This window comes from Fusarium fujikuroi, chromosome FFUJ_chr05 (genome assembly GCF_900079805.1).
Source record: "Fusarium fujikuroi IMI 58289 draft genome, chromosome FFUJ_chr05".
Classification (NCBI taxonomy): domain Eukaryota; kingdom Fungi; phylum Ascomycota; class Sordariomycetes; order Hypocreales; family Nectriaceae; genus Fusarium; species Fusarium fujikuroi.
Window position 1 is genome coordinate 2,859,326 of NC_036626.1, and position 14,932 is coordinate 2,874,257.

The following is a 14,932-nucleotide window of genomic DNA, read 5'->3' on the forward strand; positions in this document are numbered from 1 at the left end:
CGATGCTTCGGGGCACTCGACGGGAACATGCGGGACGGCCTGTCCCTTGGAGACCATTGATCGGGCTCATCACTCTCACTTTTTAGCAATTACTGACTCTGATTCTCGTGTGACCCCATCTTCCCCGCATACTTGGATATCATGAGCATCACGGTTGGCTGGAAGCGCCATGGTTCATGGCTGTGGATGTTCTAGGCTAACTTCCGCTGATGCTCATGGACCAAATCTCCAAAGCCACGAAGCTGAGGCCAATCATATGAACCAATGCGCCGCCGCGGTTGCATTGCCGACGACAACCACTTCTCGGTCATTCTCGTACAATGCAAGGTTTGCGCATCGTTGAAACGTGCTCCCCAGCAATATCATTCATATTGAACTCAATTTGAGTAATCTTAGCTGGAAATCATGATCGCAGTTGAATTGGTGGAGCTTCGACATCATCTTGTGGGGTGGTCAACCAAACATGGTCTCGGTGATCTAACACCGAACCACAGTTCCATATTCATCATGACAAGGACGAGGCAAACTCGGATCAGCAATTCGAATCAATGCTTCTCATGTCCAATTTCGACATTCCTTCCCGGCTGATACCGAATGTCCAACCCAGAAATGGCGAATGCAGATTTTGCAAATTCTGCTCGATCGACAGGACAATGCATGCCACGCCAGTTGGACATGGTCATAAACTTGTCACTATTTACGTCACGCAGTTTGCGTTTTAAGAAAGCTAGAAAGCCACCCAATTACAATCCCGAGTAGTCTAATCCCTCAGCGGATCTGGTCAAGCAGTCAAGATCCCATCTAGCCCATCCACCCGAAGATACATCGCATCGAGGAACTGGCCCATACAAAGAGAAGCTGTGGTTTCGAGGTCTTACCCCCACCGGTCCCTCCATCCGTCCTTCAACCCCGCCTAGGCTGCGAGGTTCCAGAACTCCATGAAGCTCACACCAATATCCTGCTCCCCCACTTACAACTAAACTGTTGGATTAGCTAACGAGTTGCTACTTATCGTCAGTCAGTTCGGCAAAATCGATCTTAAGCTTGTAGAAGTAGGAGGCCCTTCAAGAACAACTGATTAGCTTCCGTAGCTCAGTTGCTTGGAACGTCGCACTAATACTTCATACCGAGTATCTGGTGATAATGAAGCTCAAAGTAATTTTTATCATTTCTGTATTTTAGTTTTTATCGAAATAAAGCATTGAATCAAGTCAACCAACTACCTCAAGGACAGAGCGATAATATGAATTTTAAATATATAACTATCAGTTTCTTACCGTAGCTCTTTACATGGGTACCTAATAGAGAACAACAACATAAGTAGTATAACCTAACTTTAATCTCAGATATACTTACCTACAGAATACCCTATACATAATGTCTGGCGTTTTTGGTGGCAAACACCAGGTGGGGAGTCACTTGTCCACGAATTGTCAATATCACAACCACATCATAGAATACATAACCTAAGACTTAGTACCGACCCTGATACTTTTTATTTATTTAATTATAGTTTAAAATCCGATACTATATCTTATCGTTGTCGGCAATATGAAGATTGGATCTCATTCACGTGCAGCGTAGAAAAAAGAGGGTCGCCGAGTCAACATCATCTCGAGCGTCACCAAAACGTCGTCAACTAATCGTACCGATGCCCTCTCTCGGGCTCTGCCGACCAGAATCAATGGGGAAAGCTCAGCGCCGTCTTCTAAACCACCCATAAAACCACTTCTTCGCTGAAAATGGACGAGGAAACCCTCAAGGAAGCTCTCAAAAGCTTTCCGAACGCCGAAAAAACGGCACCACCTGCAGCAGCAACTTCAGGACTCAACATCAACGCCCTGTTTGAGAACCCGCTCTTCGCTGGTGGGATCGGTCTTGCATCACTTGGAGCAGTCGCAGCATTTGCACGAAAAGGCGCAATTTCTGCACTCGGAGCTGCTCGTCGTCGCCTGCTCGTCAATGTCGAGATCAGCAAGCAAGATCCCGCATACCCATGGATCTTAGCATGGTTATCACAACCCCGCGAACACCCAGGCTTCATTGCTTCTCGCCTCACACGAATACATAATCTCTCTGTTACGACGACGACTGCATCTCGAACGGCTGGGGTTAGTGGACCCCAGAATGCGCACTTCTTCCTACAACCGGGTTTCGGACGACATATCGTCAAGTTCGGCAATGCGTACATTGCTGTGAACAGAGAAAAGCACAATACGGCGAATATGAATACTGGCGAACCACACGAGATTGTTCAATTGACTACGTTATGGGCGCATCGGCATGTTTTTGAGGCAGTTTTCAGCGAGGCGCATCAGTTGGCTGCCAAGGCGAATGAAGGGAAGACTATTGTGTACTCGGCTCGAGGAATGGACTGGGTACCGCTGGGCGATCCAAGAAAGAAGCGACCATTGGGTTCCGTCATCCTGGATGACGGCGTCAAAGAGAGTATCGTGGGTGACGTAAAAGACTTTCTGAACCGTCAACAATGGTATGTGGATCGGGGTATTCCCTACCGAAGAGGCTATCTGCTGTATGGTCCTCCGGGCAGTGGAAAGACATCTTTCATTCAAGCCCTTGCAGGAGAGCTGGACTTTAGCGTGGCCATGATCAACCTCAGCGAGATGGGCATGACGGATGACAAGCTAGCCTATCTCCTTACAAAACTTCCCAAGAGGAGCTTGCTTCTGCTGGAAGATGCAGATGCAGCATTCGTGAACCGGCGTCAGCGAGACTCTGATGGCTATAGTGGTGCTACTGTTACCTTCTCCGGCCTCTTAAACGCTCTCGACGGTGTTGCTGCTGGCGAGGAGCGCATTGCGTTCCTGACAACCAACCACGTTGACCGTCTCGATGCCGCGCTCATCCGACCTGGCCGTGTAGATTTGATGCTTCGAATCGGCGAGGCCACACACTTCCAGGCTGCTCAGATGTGGGATCGATTCTACGGTGATGTCGATAAAGATCATTCCGGCAGAGAACGATTTCTCAACAGGCTCCAAGAGCTTGGTCTTTTTGGCGTTGGAGCTGATGGCAAACCATCGAATCGTCACACAAGCACAGCAGCAATTCAAGGATTGTTCCTGTTCCACAAGGACAATATGGAGGGAGCTATTAATGACGCTGATGGTCTCATCCCCCGAAAGTTTGAGGCTTCGAATGAGGTCCCAGAGGGAGCAATCAAGACACCAGCGTGATTGCATGAGCACTTGCAATTTGTATGAATATGTAACATATGATTGGCTGTTTTGATACCCTGGATAGGAGCTTGAACGAAAAAATGTGTAAATATATGTGTATCGGTACGTGTAGTGAACACGAGGCTTAGGAAAGGAGTTTACTGCCTTCTGCGGCACAAATCCTATGCTACTGCTGAATGGATGACAGGATGATTTATCTGTAAAACCTAATGACTCCTGGAATGATATGCCGACCAATTGCAGACAATTTTAGTTCCCCTCATGCTTGTCCAGGCTCGTGACTTTATCGTGGTTTGGAGTTTTTTGGTAAATAGATGTTAGTTGGGGCCACTGTTGCCTAGTATTTCATCTGAGCTCACCCACGGCGGATATAGACTCAGTCATCAGCTTCAACCTCACAAGCTGCAAAATAAAATTCCGACCAGCCATTACTCAGAGAGCAAGAAAACACCGGAACTTAATACAAGGCATCAAAACAAACCTAGCAAAAGGTATCCTAAGTTTCTACTAAATTTAGGCTCAACTATGCTAACTTACCTTAGCCTTTTTGTCATTTACGGTCGAGGTCCTAAGTTTGCTTTCCTCCCCTAGCCATTTTAACGCACGTCTCAAATTATCCTGAATCAAAATTCCAGAAAGGCCCTCATCCAATGTCGTCCAACAGAGGTCAGCGAACGCTTGATGCGTGGATAAAGTCCAGGCCATCACGACCAGTTGCTTCAACATCTCAAGCAAGAGGGGCTTCATCAAACCAGCACCCTTATCCACCCAGAAGTAGACGAGACGATCCATACAGACGCGGCGTTGCGCTGGCAGCTATAGCCAAGGAAACGCTGACAGTCCTCCCTGGTATCATTTCTCAATTGCCGAATCTCGACCCTTACAGATCAGAGAAGCTCGAGATCCACCAACTACCTCCCCTTACGGCTGCCGAATGTCCCAGACGGACACCATCAGGGAAAGCAATTATTAGGATTTCCAACGATGACAGTTTCAATGCGGCTATACACCTTGCGGATCTCAAAGGACCCGCATCAGGTCGCGTTGCCGTGCTGAATATGGCAAGCCATGTCAGCCCGGGTGGAGGATGGTTGAAAGGAGCGCGTGCTCAAGAAGAAGCGCTATGCTATCGAAGTTCGCTGTCTCTTTCGCTAGACAAAAGATATTACCCATGGAGGCAACGCATGGGTATCTACACCCCCGATGTTGTCATTATCCGCTCCGACCAGGAAACTGGACACGGACTTCTCATGCCTACTATCCAAGCCCAGGATTTACCCGTCGTCAGCGTTCTCAGCATCGCAGCCCTACGCACACCGCCTGTCAGGGACATTGTGTTGAATACGCTCAAAGGTCCCGTAGCCAGCAAAACCTACGCACATCGTTCTGATCGCGATCTCACCAAACTCAAGATGAGATTATGCCTTCGAATGGCAGCACGGCGAAACCACGGCTTGCTTGTACTTGGCGCCTTGGGATGCGGAGCGTTTAGGAACCCGCCGGAGGAGGTCGCTCGTTGTTGGCTGGAGGTGCTGAAGGAGCCCGAGTTCCAAGGTGGCTGGTGGGAAGAGGTTTGGTTTGCTGTGTGTGATCGCAGAGGTGAGGGTAATTTGGAGATTTTTGAGGAGATACTCGGTGGTGTTGAGGTCTAAGATGAGGATATACCTAGCCGAGTAAGACCTAAGAAGCTTGCAAAAGGACTGATCTAGTAGATTCCCTTCTTTCCCTTCTTCTTCTTCTTCTTCTCCTTCAATGTTAATTTATGCATACTAAGTGAATTCCTTTTCATCCTCAGCCCCCGAGGAAAGCAATCGTCCAAGGGTACTGGCTGCATCACAAGACAAGCTTATGTTGACGAGAACAGAATCTTATATCTTCCAATATTCCGTCTCGGAGTCTCAAATATAACCATGCCACTTGTTCTATTTGTTGATCTTCGTTGCTTTCCATTGAATTACGGAATCGGCCCGCCATTTGGATCCGGCAATGTGGAGCCAACGGCGCCGATGGTCCGGACAATCGGCGGTACTATAGCGTGCGTCTGTAGCTTAGCTCGGCATGTGAAATAGTGTCTTGGAAAAGCTTGACATTTAGATTAGACAGTCTGAAACTGAAACAGAATGTGATTGGATGTTGGATGTCAAAAAATGAAAATCCCATGTTGGCGTTGTCTTTGGCTGAGAATCGTCATCACGGGTAATATGGCACAATTGATCAGGGTTGCTTTAGCTGAAGCATAATCGAACAGGATCTTGACTAGCGAATAACCTACAGCCTCTACCTTATAGTTAGGTAATTCTTTCTACACGGCTGAGATCTAAACTCCTGCTACAACACCCTCTCATTCTCGGGTTCATTTCAAGGATGCTTCAGTACTTGACGCTAGCAATCTCTAATAAATCTCCACTGATGTGCCACTTTTATGGTTTGCAAACTCTTCCTGCGGGATATTTTGATGTCGTGATCAGCGGTGGTTATTGCGTTTTAGGGAACCCCAGGTTTGCAACGCCACAAATGCATCCGAGAACGATAGATCCAAAAGCAATGAAGCCACATACAGATTCGTGTGGGGGTCTCTACAAGGGAACCAGAGAGCAGCAGTTCCCCAACATGGAAGAGACACACATGAGAATTACAGAACAAGATGCCTAAATACGCAGTCACACGTCTCTACCTTGTGAGACTAGGGTTCTTTGAATCCTAGGTCCAGAATATGCCCATCCTTTCAGGGTACCACAGGCCTCTTACTCGCTGCCATCCCAACCTCCGTGACCAGCAGATAAGACCCAACGAGGATAGCTTCTCGAGAACCCATGAAGAGCGGGTCGATCCCTACTCCTGGATGCAGAACCCTACGCTCGCCTGCGTTAGACTGGCGGGCCCTTTGATGATGGCATAATTGCCATCCTGTCGCCTCTTAACCTAGCGTCTACTCTATCTCGACTTTTCTAGCAAGCCTTTTACAGAAGTTTTGTATACATATCCGTGAGCCCGAGACATTTTCCCTCCTCCCATTCCAGCGGCTGCGTCTATATATCAATAGCTTATCTTTCTTGGCGGTTACCTTTGATTCGCACCCTTCTTTTTCTGCAGAGGTTGTCATTGCCAGTATGGCGTTCAACCACAATAAGGATGAGGATGTCGTCGCTGGCGATGGTCCGTCTGAGCATAACTATGACTCTGGACGCTTAAATGATACAGAAGAGGTCGAGTCTATAGACCCGGATTCTGGTGTTAAGCGTGGTCTGAAGAATCGACATTTGTCTATGATGGCTTTGGCTGGTATCATCGGACCTGGACTTCTTGTTGGTGCAGGTGGTGCATTGAATGTCGGAGGACCAGCTGCATTGCTCATTGGATTTGGTGTTGTCGGTATGATACCCCTTGCTTTCAGGGTCTTGAAGAGAATATGGCACCAGATGGCTCTATTCGGTGCTCAGGTCATTGCAGAGTGCAATGCTAATTCTTGGCAGGTATCATTGCCTTTTGTATTATGCAGTCCCTCGGCGAGGTGACAACACTATATCCTGGCGGCGGCTCTTTTATCTCTCTCGCCGAACGCATGGTAGACAAGTCCTTCTCTGTCGCCGTAGGATGGAATTACTTTGTTATCTGGGCCGCTGTCCTCGCCAACGAGTACAATGTCATCTGCAGTATTCTCACATATTGGGGACCAGTCGTTCCCCTATGGGGTTACTTCCTCATCTTCTGGACAGTTTTCATGGGATTCCAACTTCTCGGTGTTGAAGCTTTTGGCGAAGCCGAGTTCTGGCTTGCGCTTATGAAACTCCTCGGATTAACAGCGTACTTCATCTTCGCCATTATCTACGCCGCTGGTGGTTTGGTCGGTCAGGACGGATCTGTTGGCTTTAAATACTGGAGTGACCCGGGAGCTTTCAATGGAAATGGCTTCCGTGGTGTTGCGTCTGTCTTCGTGTTCTGCTCGACATTCTACTCTGGTGTTGAGTCTATCGCTGTGGCTGCTACTGAAACGAGAAATCCTGGCGTGGCAGTTCCTCAGGCTATTCGACAGGTCTTTTGGCGTATCATCTTCGTCTACATGGGATCAGCTTTCTTTTTCGGAATCACCTGCCCTGCTAATGCGGAGGGACTGGTGAACGGAGGTTCCAAGGCCCTGCAGAGTCCCATGACCATTGCGATTCAGAATGCTGGCTGGCAAGGAGGTATGTGCACGAACTTCTCTCCTCTGCAGAATACTAACAAATTACAGGCGTCCACCTTATCAACGCCTTCATTCTCCTTACTTGCCTGTCCGCTATCAACTCATCCATCTACTTTGGCTCTCGAACCGTTTTCTATATGGCGCAGTCTGGCAAGGCTCCCAAGATATTCGGCTGGACCAACAGCCGAGGTGTTCCAGTCTGGGCAATTTTCATCACCAATGCTGTCGGTTCCATTTCCATGATGAATGTCTCTACTGGTGCCTCCAAGGCTTATAGCTATATCGTCAACCTATCCGGTGTCAGTGCTTTCCTTGTCTGGGGCAGCATCTGCTTTATCCATATCCGGTTCCGTCGAGCTTGGGTTACTCAGGGTCGCAGTCTCGATGAGCTTCCGTACAAGGCACTCGGCTTCCCATACCTCGCTTGGCTCGGTCTTGGGGCTTGCATTTTCTTGGCCTTGGTTCAAGGGTGGACTACGTTATCACCGTTCAATGCTGGAAACTTTGTGGATGCTTATATCCTGGTGCCACTCTTTGGTATCATCTACGTGTTCTGCAAGCTTTTATGGCGCGGAAAGGATCCTCTCAAACGTAGCTGGAGCATCGATCTCGATAGTGGCAGAAGAAAGGATCTGGATTACAAGAGTGGCCCAACAGAGAGTGGTGTCCCTGGCCAAACGCCTTGGTGGAAGAAGGTATGGGCTTGGTTCTGATTTGAATCAGTGAAATTATGGAACTTTCGGCTCACGATGATGGGCTTTTCATGATACCTATTTAGCTTATGATTGCAAACAAACATAGCTGGCTTCTCTATCTCCATATGTTGTACATTGATATAGTCTACGAGATTACACTCTCAGATTGGCATCATTGCGAGAATATGGAAAGCACATAGTATTATTCATCACGAAGTAGCAATGTAAAGTTTTAGAGAGGGACAGCTGTATATTTATAGATTAACGCTCCATTCCTCCATTTTTTGTCTAAGCTTTGCCACATTCGACACGACCAGAGACGATATCTCTGGCTGTGTCTAATTAGTCCCCTCATTCTTATGTGTACGATCGTTTAGGGGGACAACAGAGACATGCTCTCTTGGCTCTATGCTGAAGCCCACGGCCATCTCATTCCAGTCCGCCATTGCAAGGGCAACGAGCTCGCCGCCAGGATGCTTTGGGGTTCGCCGGAACCTTGCCTTAGCAATAGCAGCAGCATAGGAATGTCTTCCCGTGCGATCAAGAGGCATTACCTTGATCATGTCTTGCGGGCAGAAGTTGAGTGGAACCTTGACCATGACCATCTCAACGCGGTATTCGGGATCAATAGGCCATGGAATATTCCTGTCAGCTATGACGTTCATAGCAGACCTGACAAGATCATGCGTGATGTAGACGGGGTACGAGTCCGGTAGATCGGGACCAAAAGCCACAAGCTTGTCTCCGAACAGTGAGCGGAACTTGTCGCAGAGAGAGACCTTGAGCATGTTGAATTTAGGGCTTGAAAGTTTGTGATTACAAGACATCATGATCATCTGGTAGTGGAGGATTAACAGAATTTGGTATATAATGGAGTCGTGGTCCGTTACATAGACAGACATATAATATAAGAAACATTTCGTTTAACTGTTCAGATGGACACTTCATTCACCAATGGCTACATGAATAGAAGTACTGAACATCCAAGCATCTTCTTTGTAACAATACATTCATTCACCAGGTCCAAATGGGCAATTCTCTTTGTTCTTACCAAGATACCTACTTACTTGTTCAGTAAGATATACTCAGTCAAAGACGAGAAGTTGTTCAGAGACAAAGATGGACATTTCATAGACTTGTCGAGGCAAGAGTTTTGCTACTCTGTCGCTCTTCTCACGTAAGCCAAGACGGCCTGCTCTGTTTGTTGACTACAATCCATCATCACATGGAGAATCTTAAGATTGGCATTGTCCATGATGAGTGGGTCGTTGTGTACTGCATTGAAAGCTGCTTAGTGGTATTGAAAAAGATTGGGGTACTTTCAATACGATATTCTGAGTCATATAGAGCACTTTTTCTAACAACACGTATCAATGTGGTACAACAATCTCTTTGTCAGTCAATGATGCTATTCACAGTCACATGTGATACCTCATTCCAGGTCGGACTTATTGATTCCCCGGTTTAAGTTCAGGGGCACTGCAGGGGCCTGTGCGGAGAGCTCGGGAGCGGGCTGGCGGGCGACCACAGTGTTGGGTTCCTGTACATATCCTTCTTGTATTCTGCACCAGTACATCACCAAGCTGGCTCGTGTCTTGAGTACCTGTACATCTAGAGCCCTCTGTCGATCTCATTGAAGTGATCGCAACGTGCCCTGCTGCGCACCCTCTTGAAGCTCCCAACAGACATCGACAATCTCGACTAGTGATCTTACATCACGATCAACGATTTACGCATTAGCCAAGCGTTTCGCTCGCTACAGCTTCTCCAGCAATTGCCGACTCGTACAGGACAAAGACACATCTCCTCTTCAACCTCACCCACGTCATACGCATCATCCAGATAGCTCCTTTCCACCAATAAGTGGGCTATCGCTATCGTTATCGCCGTCGAATGCCTCATCGCCGTATCATGAAATTTAGCCCGGGTGTCACTGCGACTTAATTATATTCACCGATAATAATCTCTCACGATCGAACAGCATTCGTTCTGCATGTGTCAGCATCCCGCTTGGTCCATCCACGATCTATATAAACGGCACCCAAACTCGATCCAAATACCATCCTCAACGTTGCGACCTAGGGAGGTCGAGTGAGCTTCGAGACGGCCGGTTACAAGTCGAATGAATGCAACCTCTAAACCCCTTTCTGGCCGCCTTCTTTAAGAGCTCCCTTCCTAGCCAGTGCACCCCAGTACATCACCACATCCTACTGGTTCCGTCAACGGATGTGCTTCTCACATTCCGCGAGACCGAGAGCGGGAGTGCACCTGCTGAGGTCATCGCATCAGAGGACTTTCTCGCCAGTCACGTTCTCCGTGTGCCGTCTCCAAATGGCGTCGCAGGAGGCAAGGATGGTGCCCAGAACTTGAGGGAGGTGAGAGGAAAGGCAAAGCAGTTTACAACGCTCAACGGCAAGAGTGTGGTCATCAAGGACGCTTTCATATACAGTAACAAAGGTGCAAAGCCAAGAACTGGCCAAAGGCAATAATTACTAACCGAGGATAGGCTTCAAAACACTCGCCCAGGCCCAGCTTCTGAACGACATCGTCTTCTACCCCGACGTCTTCGAACCACGGCAATGGCTTCTTTACTATATATCAAGACCCCTTGTGGGCGTCTGGGAGGAGAACAAGATTACACCAGCCATCTTGGTCCCCGGTGTACGAAAGCGCAGGATTTCCGATCAGAAACAGACAGCAAACGCCGAGTCCACTGAAACCACTGCTCCCCGAAAGAAAGACATCAAGAGCTTTCACGACCTCCTGAACAATTTCCCGATGATTGCGCGCCAGATGCAACCCGGCCTTGAAAAGTTATTCGTCGAGTTCAGCAACGTCTTCCGAAGTCCACTACCCCCTCCCCCATCAGCCGAGCACATTCCAGATCCTCCACCGAATGGGCCTATCAACAATACTGCAAGGCGAGCGCGCTCCAATAGTGCATTGGCAAGCACGGGCGACGAGGGCAGATTGCCAGTGACGGAGAACTTCTATGCTGAGGACGACGAAGATATTATGAGAGCGTCTCTTGAAACCGCAGTCACAACTGCAATCGACCTCTTCCAAGGGGTCGACAAACAGCAACTTTCTCTTCTTGGCGCAACGACTGATCTGACTGGTCCTCTTGTGGAGAAACTGATTGAGCGTTATGTCACAGAAAATGTTCACAGTCAACTTTGGCCGAGACTCAATGCACTGAAGAGACCTTATGATCTCGAACTGGAAGCAAAAATCAGAAAGATGCAGTTTATCGATATTTCGCAATTAGGCATTGCCATTGATGGCGGTTCGAAGGCGAAGCATGACCTTATCATTCAACTAGGTCCGGCCGTTGAGGAATTCAAGAAGATATCTGCGGCCACTTGCCCTCAAGTCATGCTGGATCTTTTATTATCAACAATCAAGATTGTGTCCCGCTTGACGGATTCATCGAAACCTCAGGCAGCGTCATCTGATGCATCCCCGGAGAAACCCATCATGACTATCAACGCGGATACCTTGGTCTCATTCTTGCTCTATGTGGTCATCCGATCACAAGTCAAGCAGTTACAGGCCCGCCTGATTTACGTCAGGAATTTCATCTTCATAGACGACGTAGACAGCGGCGAGTTGGGCTATGCGCTCAGTACATTCGAGGCTGTGCTGGCTTATCTTGTTCTTGACTCGGCCGGCTTAAGGCGAGCCAGCAGGAGAAACAAAGCCCTATGGGACGCGGCGAAGACAGGAACTCTGGACGACCTTAAAAAGATAATGGAACCAGGCTCGGGGGCTGCAGATGACGACGAGCTGTCAGAATCACCTACGTCCAGCCGTCGAGCATCTACAGTGTTGAATCTCCAAAATGATACGAGATCGACGGGTCCTTCAAGATCTAGAAGATCATCACTGCGACTCTCTTTCAACGATCCGTCACCATATGAACACTATTCTCATGGTTCGGGATTGAGTCATGTATTCCCCTTCCAAGCAGAGGGTGAAGACGAAACACACGCACACGACTTTTCTATACCAATACGACGGGTGAAGAAGGTAGCGATGGACACCCGAAGCATATCAGGCGATTCCGAAGTTTCATTCCACTCTCGCACGGGGAGCGTTGGGACCATCGGCAGTGCTCTGGAAGGGGACATTTCAGTGAACCGATTGTCGCAGACAAACAACTCTTTTGGGGAATCAGTTCTTATGATGGCCATCCAGGCTGAGCGTGCTGAGACGCTCAAGTACTTGCTCTCCTTGACCGATTATTTCTCTCCTTCTTTTGTCCTAGATGACATGAACAACGAAGATACCACTTTACTGAGTGCTGCCATACAATTAGGCAATGCTCAAATTATAGATTTGACACTCGGATTTATCATCATGTCGACAACTCCCGAGCAATTAGTTTCATATCTGGCGCAGCAAGACATCTGGGGACGCAGCTGTGCTCATTACCTCTTCAATGCACCGGCTTTGATCACTCGAATCGGGCACCTAATACCTTGGCGGCAAAGAGACAAGAACGGGCAAACTCCGCTCTTCGCTCTTTGTCGCTCTTATGATCATAACAACTATCTGGAAATGGTAGAGGCTGGGCTCAACGCTGCAGCTGCAGCGCAACATGATGGAATGCCACTCCATATCGACGAACATGTTGACAACAAGGGCAATACACTGCTTCACATTGTCAGCAATGCTAGTCTTGCCATGAACATACTGCAGTTTTGCGATGTTGACGTCAATGCGACGAACGATAAGAGGTTCACAGCGTTGATGGTAGCCAGCAAGTATGGCAGATACGACATGGTCCGCACTCTGTTCGCCGATCCAAGAGTGGATATAGGAGCAAAGGAGATCAGAGGCCTCACAGCAGTTGAACTGGCGAAGGATGACGACGTGCGGAACAAGATCGATGATCTTGCCTTGTTCAGCATGCCCGCTGGGCCAGATGCACGTATCACTGGTGTGGTCAGGGCATTCTTTGTGGAAGATGCGACAGTGAGATTGGTGTTGAAGTCAGCGGCTCCAACGGATCATGATAGTTATACGGTGACAACGAGTCGTCGCTCGCTGTCTGATTTCGAACATCTCCCTACCCTTCTGGCGCTTGAGAATCCAGCTTCGTGGATACCGTCACTCGCCGATGTTCGCTCTCCGTTCCAAATACCGTCGAAGCCATCACGAGCCATTCTGCGAGACATGCAAGCTCGCGCAGACTGGTTCTTGAAGATAATGCTAATGCACCCAACTTTTGCCACGCACGAGATGCTATGGGAGTTTTTCCTGGTACCAGAATTGCAGTTGGATATGATGGAGCAACGGACGCTCCTCAAGACAGAAGCGAGAGCAGAGAAGGTGCGAGATGAATATGAACCTGTGGAGGACGTGAGGGAGGTGGAGCAGTTTGTCAATCATGCGCGAGAAATGATCCGGAGCGTGAACTACTCGACTAAAAGTGCGACCAGACGCGCCAACAACCTCGGACTCGTCGCAGCAGGTACGTACACTGGACGAACATCATGATCCAATGAATTTATGTGAGCTAACGGGTGACCAGACATGTACGATTCCTCGGTGCTGCTTCATCGAGCTGTTTCTACACTGCAATTCCTCCCTCCGAGATACATAGATGCGTTTGAGACGTATGTGCGATCCATCGTCCCCACCCAGTCAAACGCGCAAGCAAACCTTCACTCGTCATTCCTGGCTCTGCAATCTACGGTTCAGGCACTGCTGGCGTCCTTGTCTCGGCCACCCTCCATCATTTCTCAGATGAGGGCGGCCAAGCGTGAGGCCGACAGGAACTTTAATTCTCTTAACAAGTCGAGGTGGCCGCTGGGTCTCCTGGATGATACTAGACAGCGATTATATGATGAAAAGGAGGAACGAGCACGGAAGTCTCGGGAAGAAGCCGCGAATCTCGCGAGGGAACTTAGATACACACAACAGACAGTGGCTGGAGAACTAGCAGGGTGGCAAGAACTACACGAGAAGATGGGCCGCCACGCCATCCGAGGATTTGTAAGGGGGATGGTCGTGCAGGAGAGGATGAAGCTGGATGGTATGCTGAGAGCACTACGAAAGGTAAGGTTGCCTGATACGATTGTGGTGGGTAACGGGACTAGAACACCAGGCCCATCACAAGTGAGGAAGCCTGAAGAAGTCGAGATGGATGAGAGCGGGGATAATAGCGAGGCTTGATGGGGAGGGTAATGTTGGGTGTGGATACGATACTGGGGAACTCCAATCCATAAGATGAATATCAAGCATATCCATACACAACACCATGAAGACGCGTGATATGGCGATGGGAGATAGAAGAGACGCGTCGAGTGGTGGTGGAGCACATGTGCTTGATGCCAAGCTGAAGCTGATCTGCATGGGTTGCACGAAGCGAAGAGGGGGGGGGGGGAGGTGCTGGTAAGGCAGAGACAGACAGATGAAATGAAATGGATGGACGAATACCCGTCGCTGGTCAAAGAGTCATAGAAAAGTTATTACGGGTCACTTACATTAAGCGCATATCTTATAACAGTGAGCTATTCTTTTGGATAAGCTCTATATAGTTGGCTATGTGGACGGAGTCTAGGCATAAACGTCTAGAGATACAATACTGTTACAAGGAGATGGCAGATATTGTTCATTGAAAATAAAAAGGAGAGAAAAGAACCAAGAAAATACAGAGGCTCTAGGGTATTGAGTATGCATTGAGTGGGACGACGATGAGGCAGGCAGTGTGTACCTGGCGTCGTGAGGTCCAACCACGGGAAGCAAAGTACACTACGGAGAGGCACAAGAGACATTGTCGCACTGAACACAGGGGGCTTGCGAAGGTGTAGGGGTTACAGAAGAGGTAAGTGGAGCGAGATACAAGC

General features: G+C 48.6%; 5 protein-coding genes; 4 read left to right on the plus strand and 1 right to left on the minus strand.

The window, feature by feature from the left end:
• Positions 1 to 1,742: 1,742 nt before the first annotated feature.
• Positions 1,743 to 3,197, plus strand: FFUJ_07632 (probable BCS1 protein precursor; the record flags this gene model as incomplete). Its single annotated transcript, XM_023577907.1, has 1 exon — positions 1,743 to 3,197. One exon carries the CDS (start codon positions 1,743 to 1,745, stop codon positions 3,195 to 3,197), a length of 1,455 nt encoding a protein of 484 aa, XP_023430895.1.
• Positions 3,198 to 3,850: 653 nt separating this feature from the next.
• Positions 3,851 to 4,852, plus strand: FFUJ_07633 (uncharacterized protein; the record flags this gene model as incomplete). Its single annotated transcript, XM_023577908.1, has 1 exon — positions 3,851 to 4,852. The coding sequence occupies one exon, from the start codon at positions 3,851 to 3,853 to the stop codon at positions 4,850 to 4,852; it is 1,002 nt and encodes a 333-aa protein (XP_023430896.1).
• A 1,458-nt stretch (positions 4,853 to 6,310) lies between these two features.
• FFUJ_07634 (probable amino acid transporter) lies at positions 6,311 to 8,096 on the plus strand (the record flags this gene model as incomplete). XM_023577909.1 has 3 exons in its annotated part: positions 6,311 to 6,572; positions 6,674 to 7,384; positions 7,432 to 8,096. 3 exons carry the CDS (start codon positions 6,311 to 6,313, stop codon positions 8,094 to 8,096), a joined length of 1,638 nt encoding a protein of 545 aa, XP_023430897.1.
• A 320-nt stretch (positions 8,097 to 8,416) lies between these two features.
• Positions 8,417 to 8,866, minus strand: FFUJ_07635 (uncharacterized protein; the record flags this gene model as incomplete). The annotated part of the gene is made up of 1 exon (XM_023577910.1): positions 8,417 to 8,866. The coding sequence occupies one exon, from the start codon at positions 8,864 to 8,866 to the stop codon at positions 8,417 to 8,419; it is 450 nt and encodes a 149-aa protein (XP_023430898.1).
• Positions 8,867 to 10,204: 1,338 nt separating this feature from the next.
• Positions 10,205 to 14,258, plus strand: FFUJ_07636 (related to VPS9 domain protein; the record flags this gene model as incomplete). XM_023577911.1 has 3 exons in its annotated part: positions 10,205 to 10,535; positions 10,585 to 13,554; positions 13,615 to 14,258. 3 exons carry the CDS (start codon positions 10,205 to 10,207, stop codon positions 14,256 to 14,258), a joined length of 3,945 nt encoding a protein of 1,314 aa, XP_023430899.1.
• Between the last annotated feature and the right edge of the window lie 674 nt (positions 14,259 to 14,932).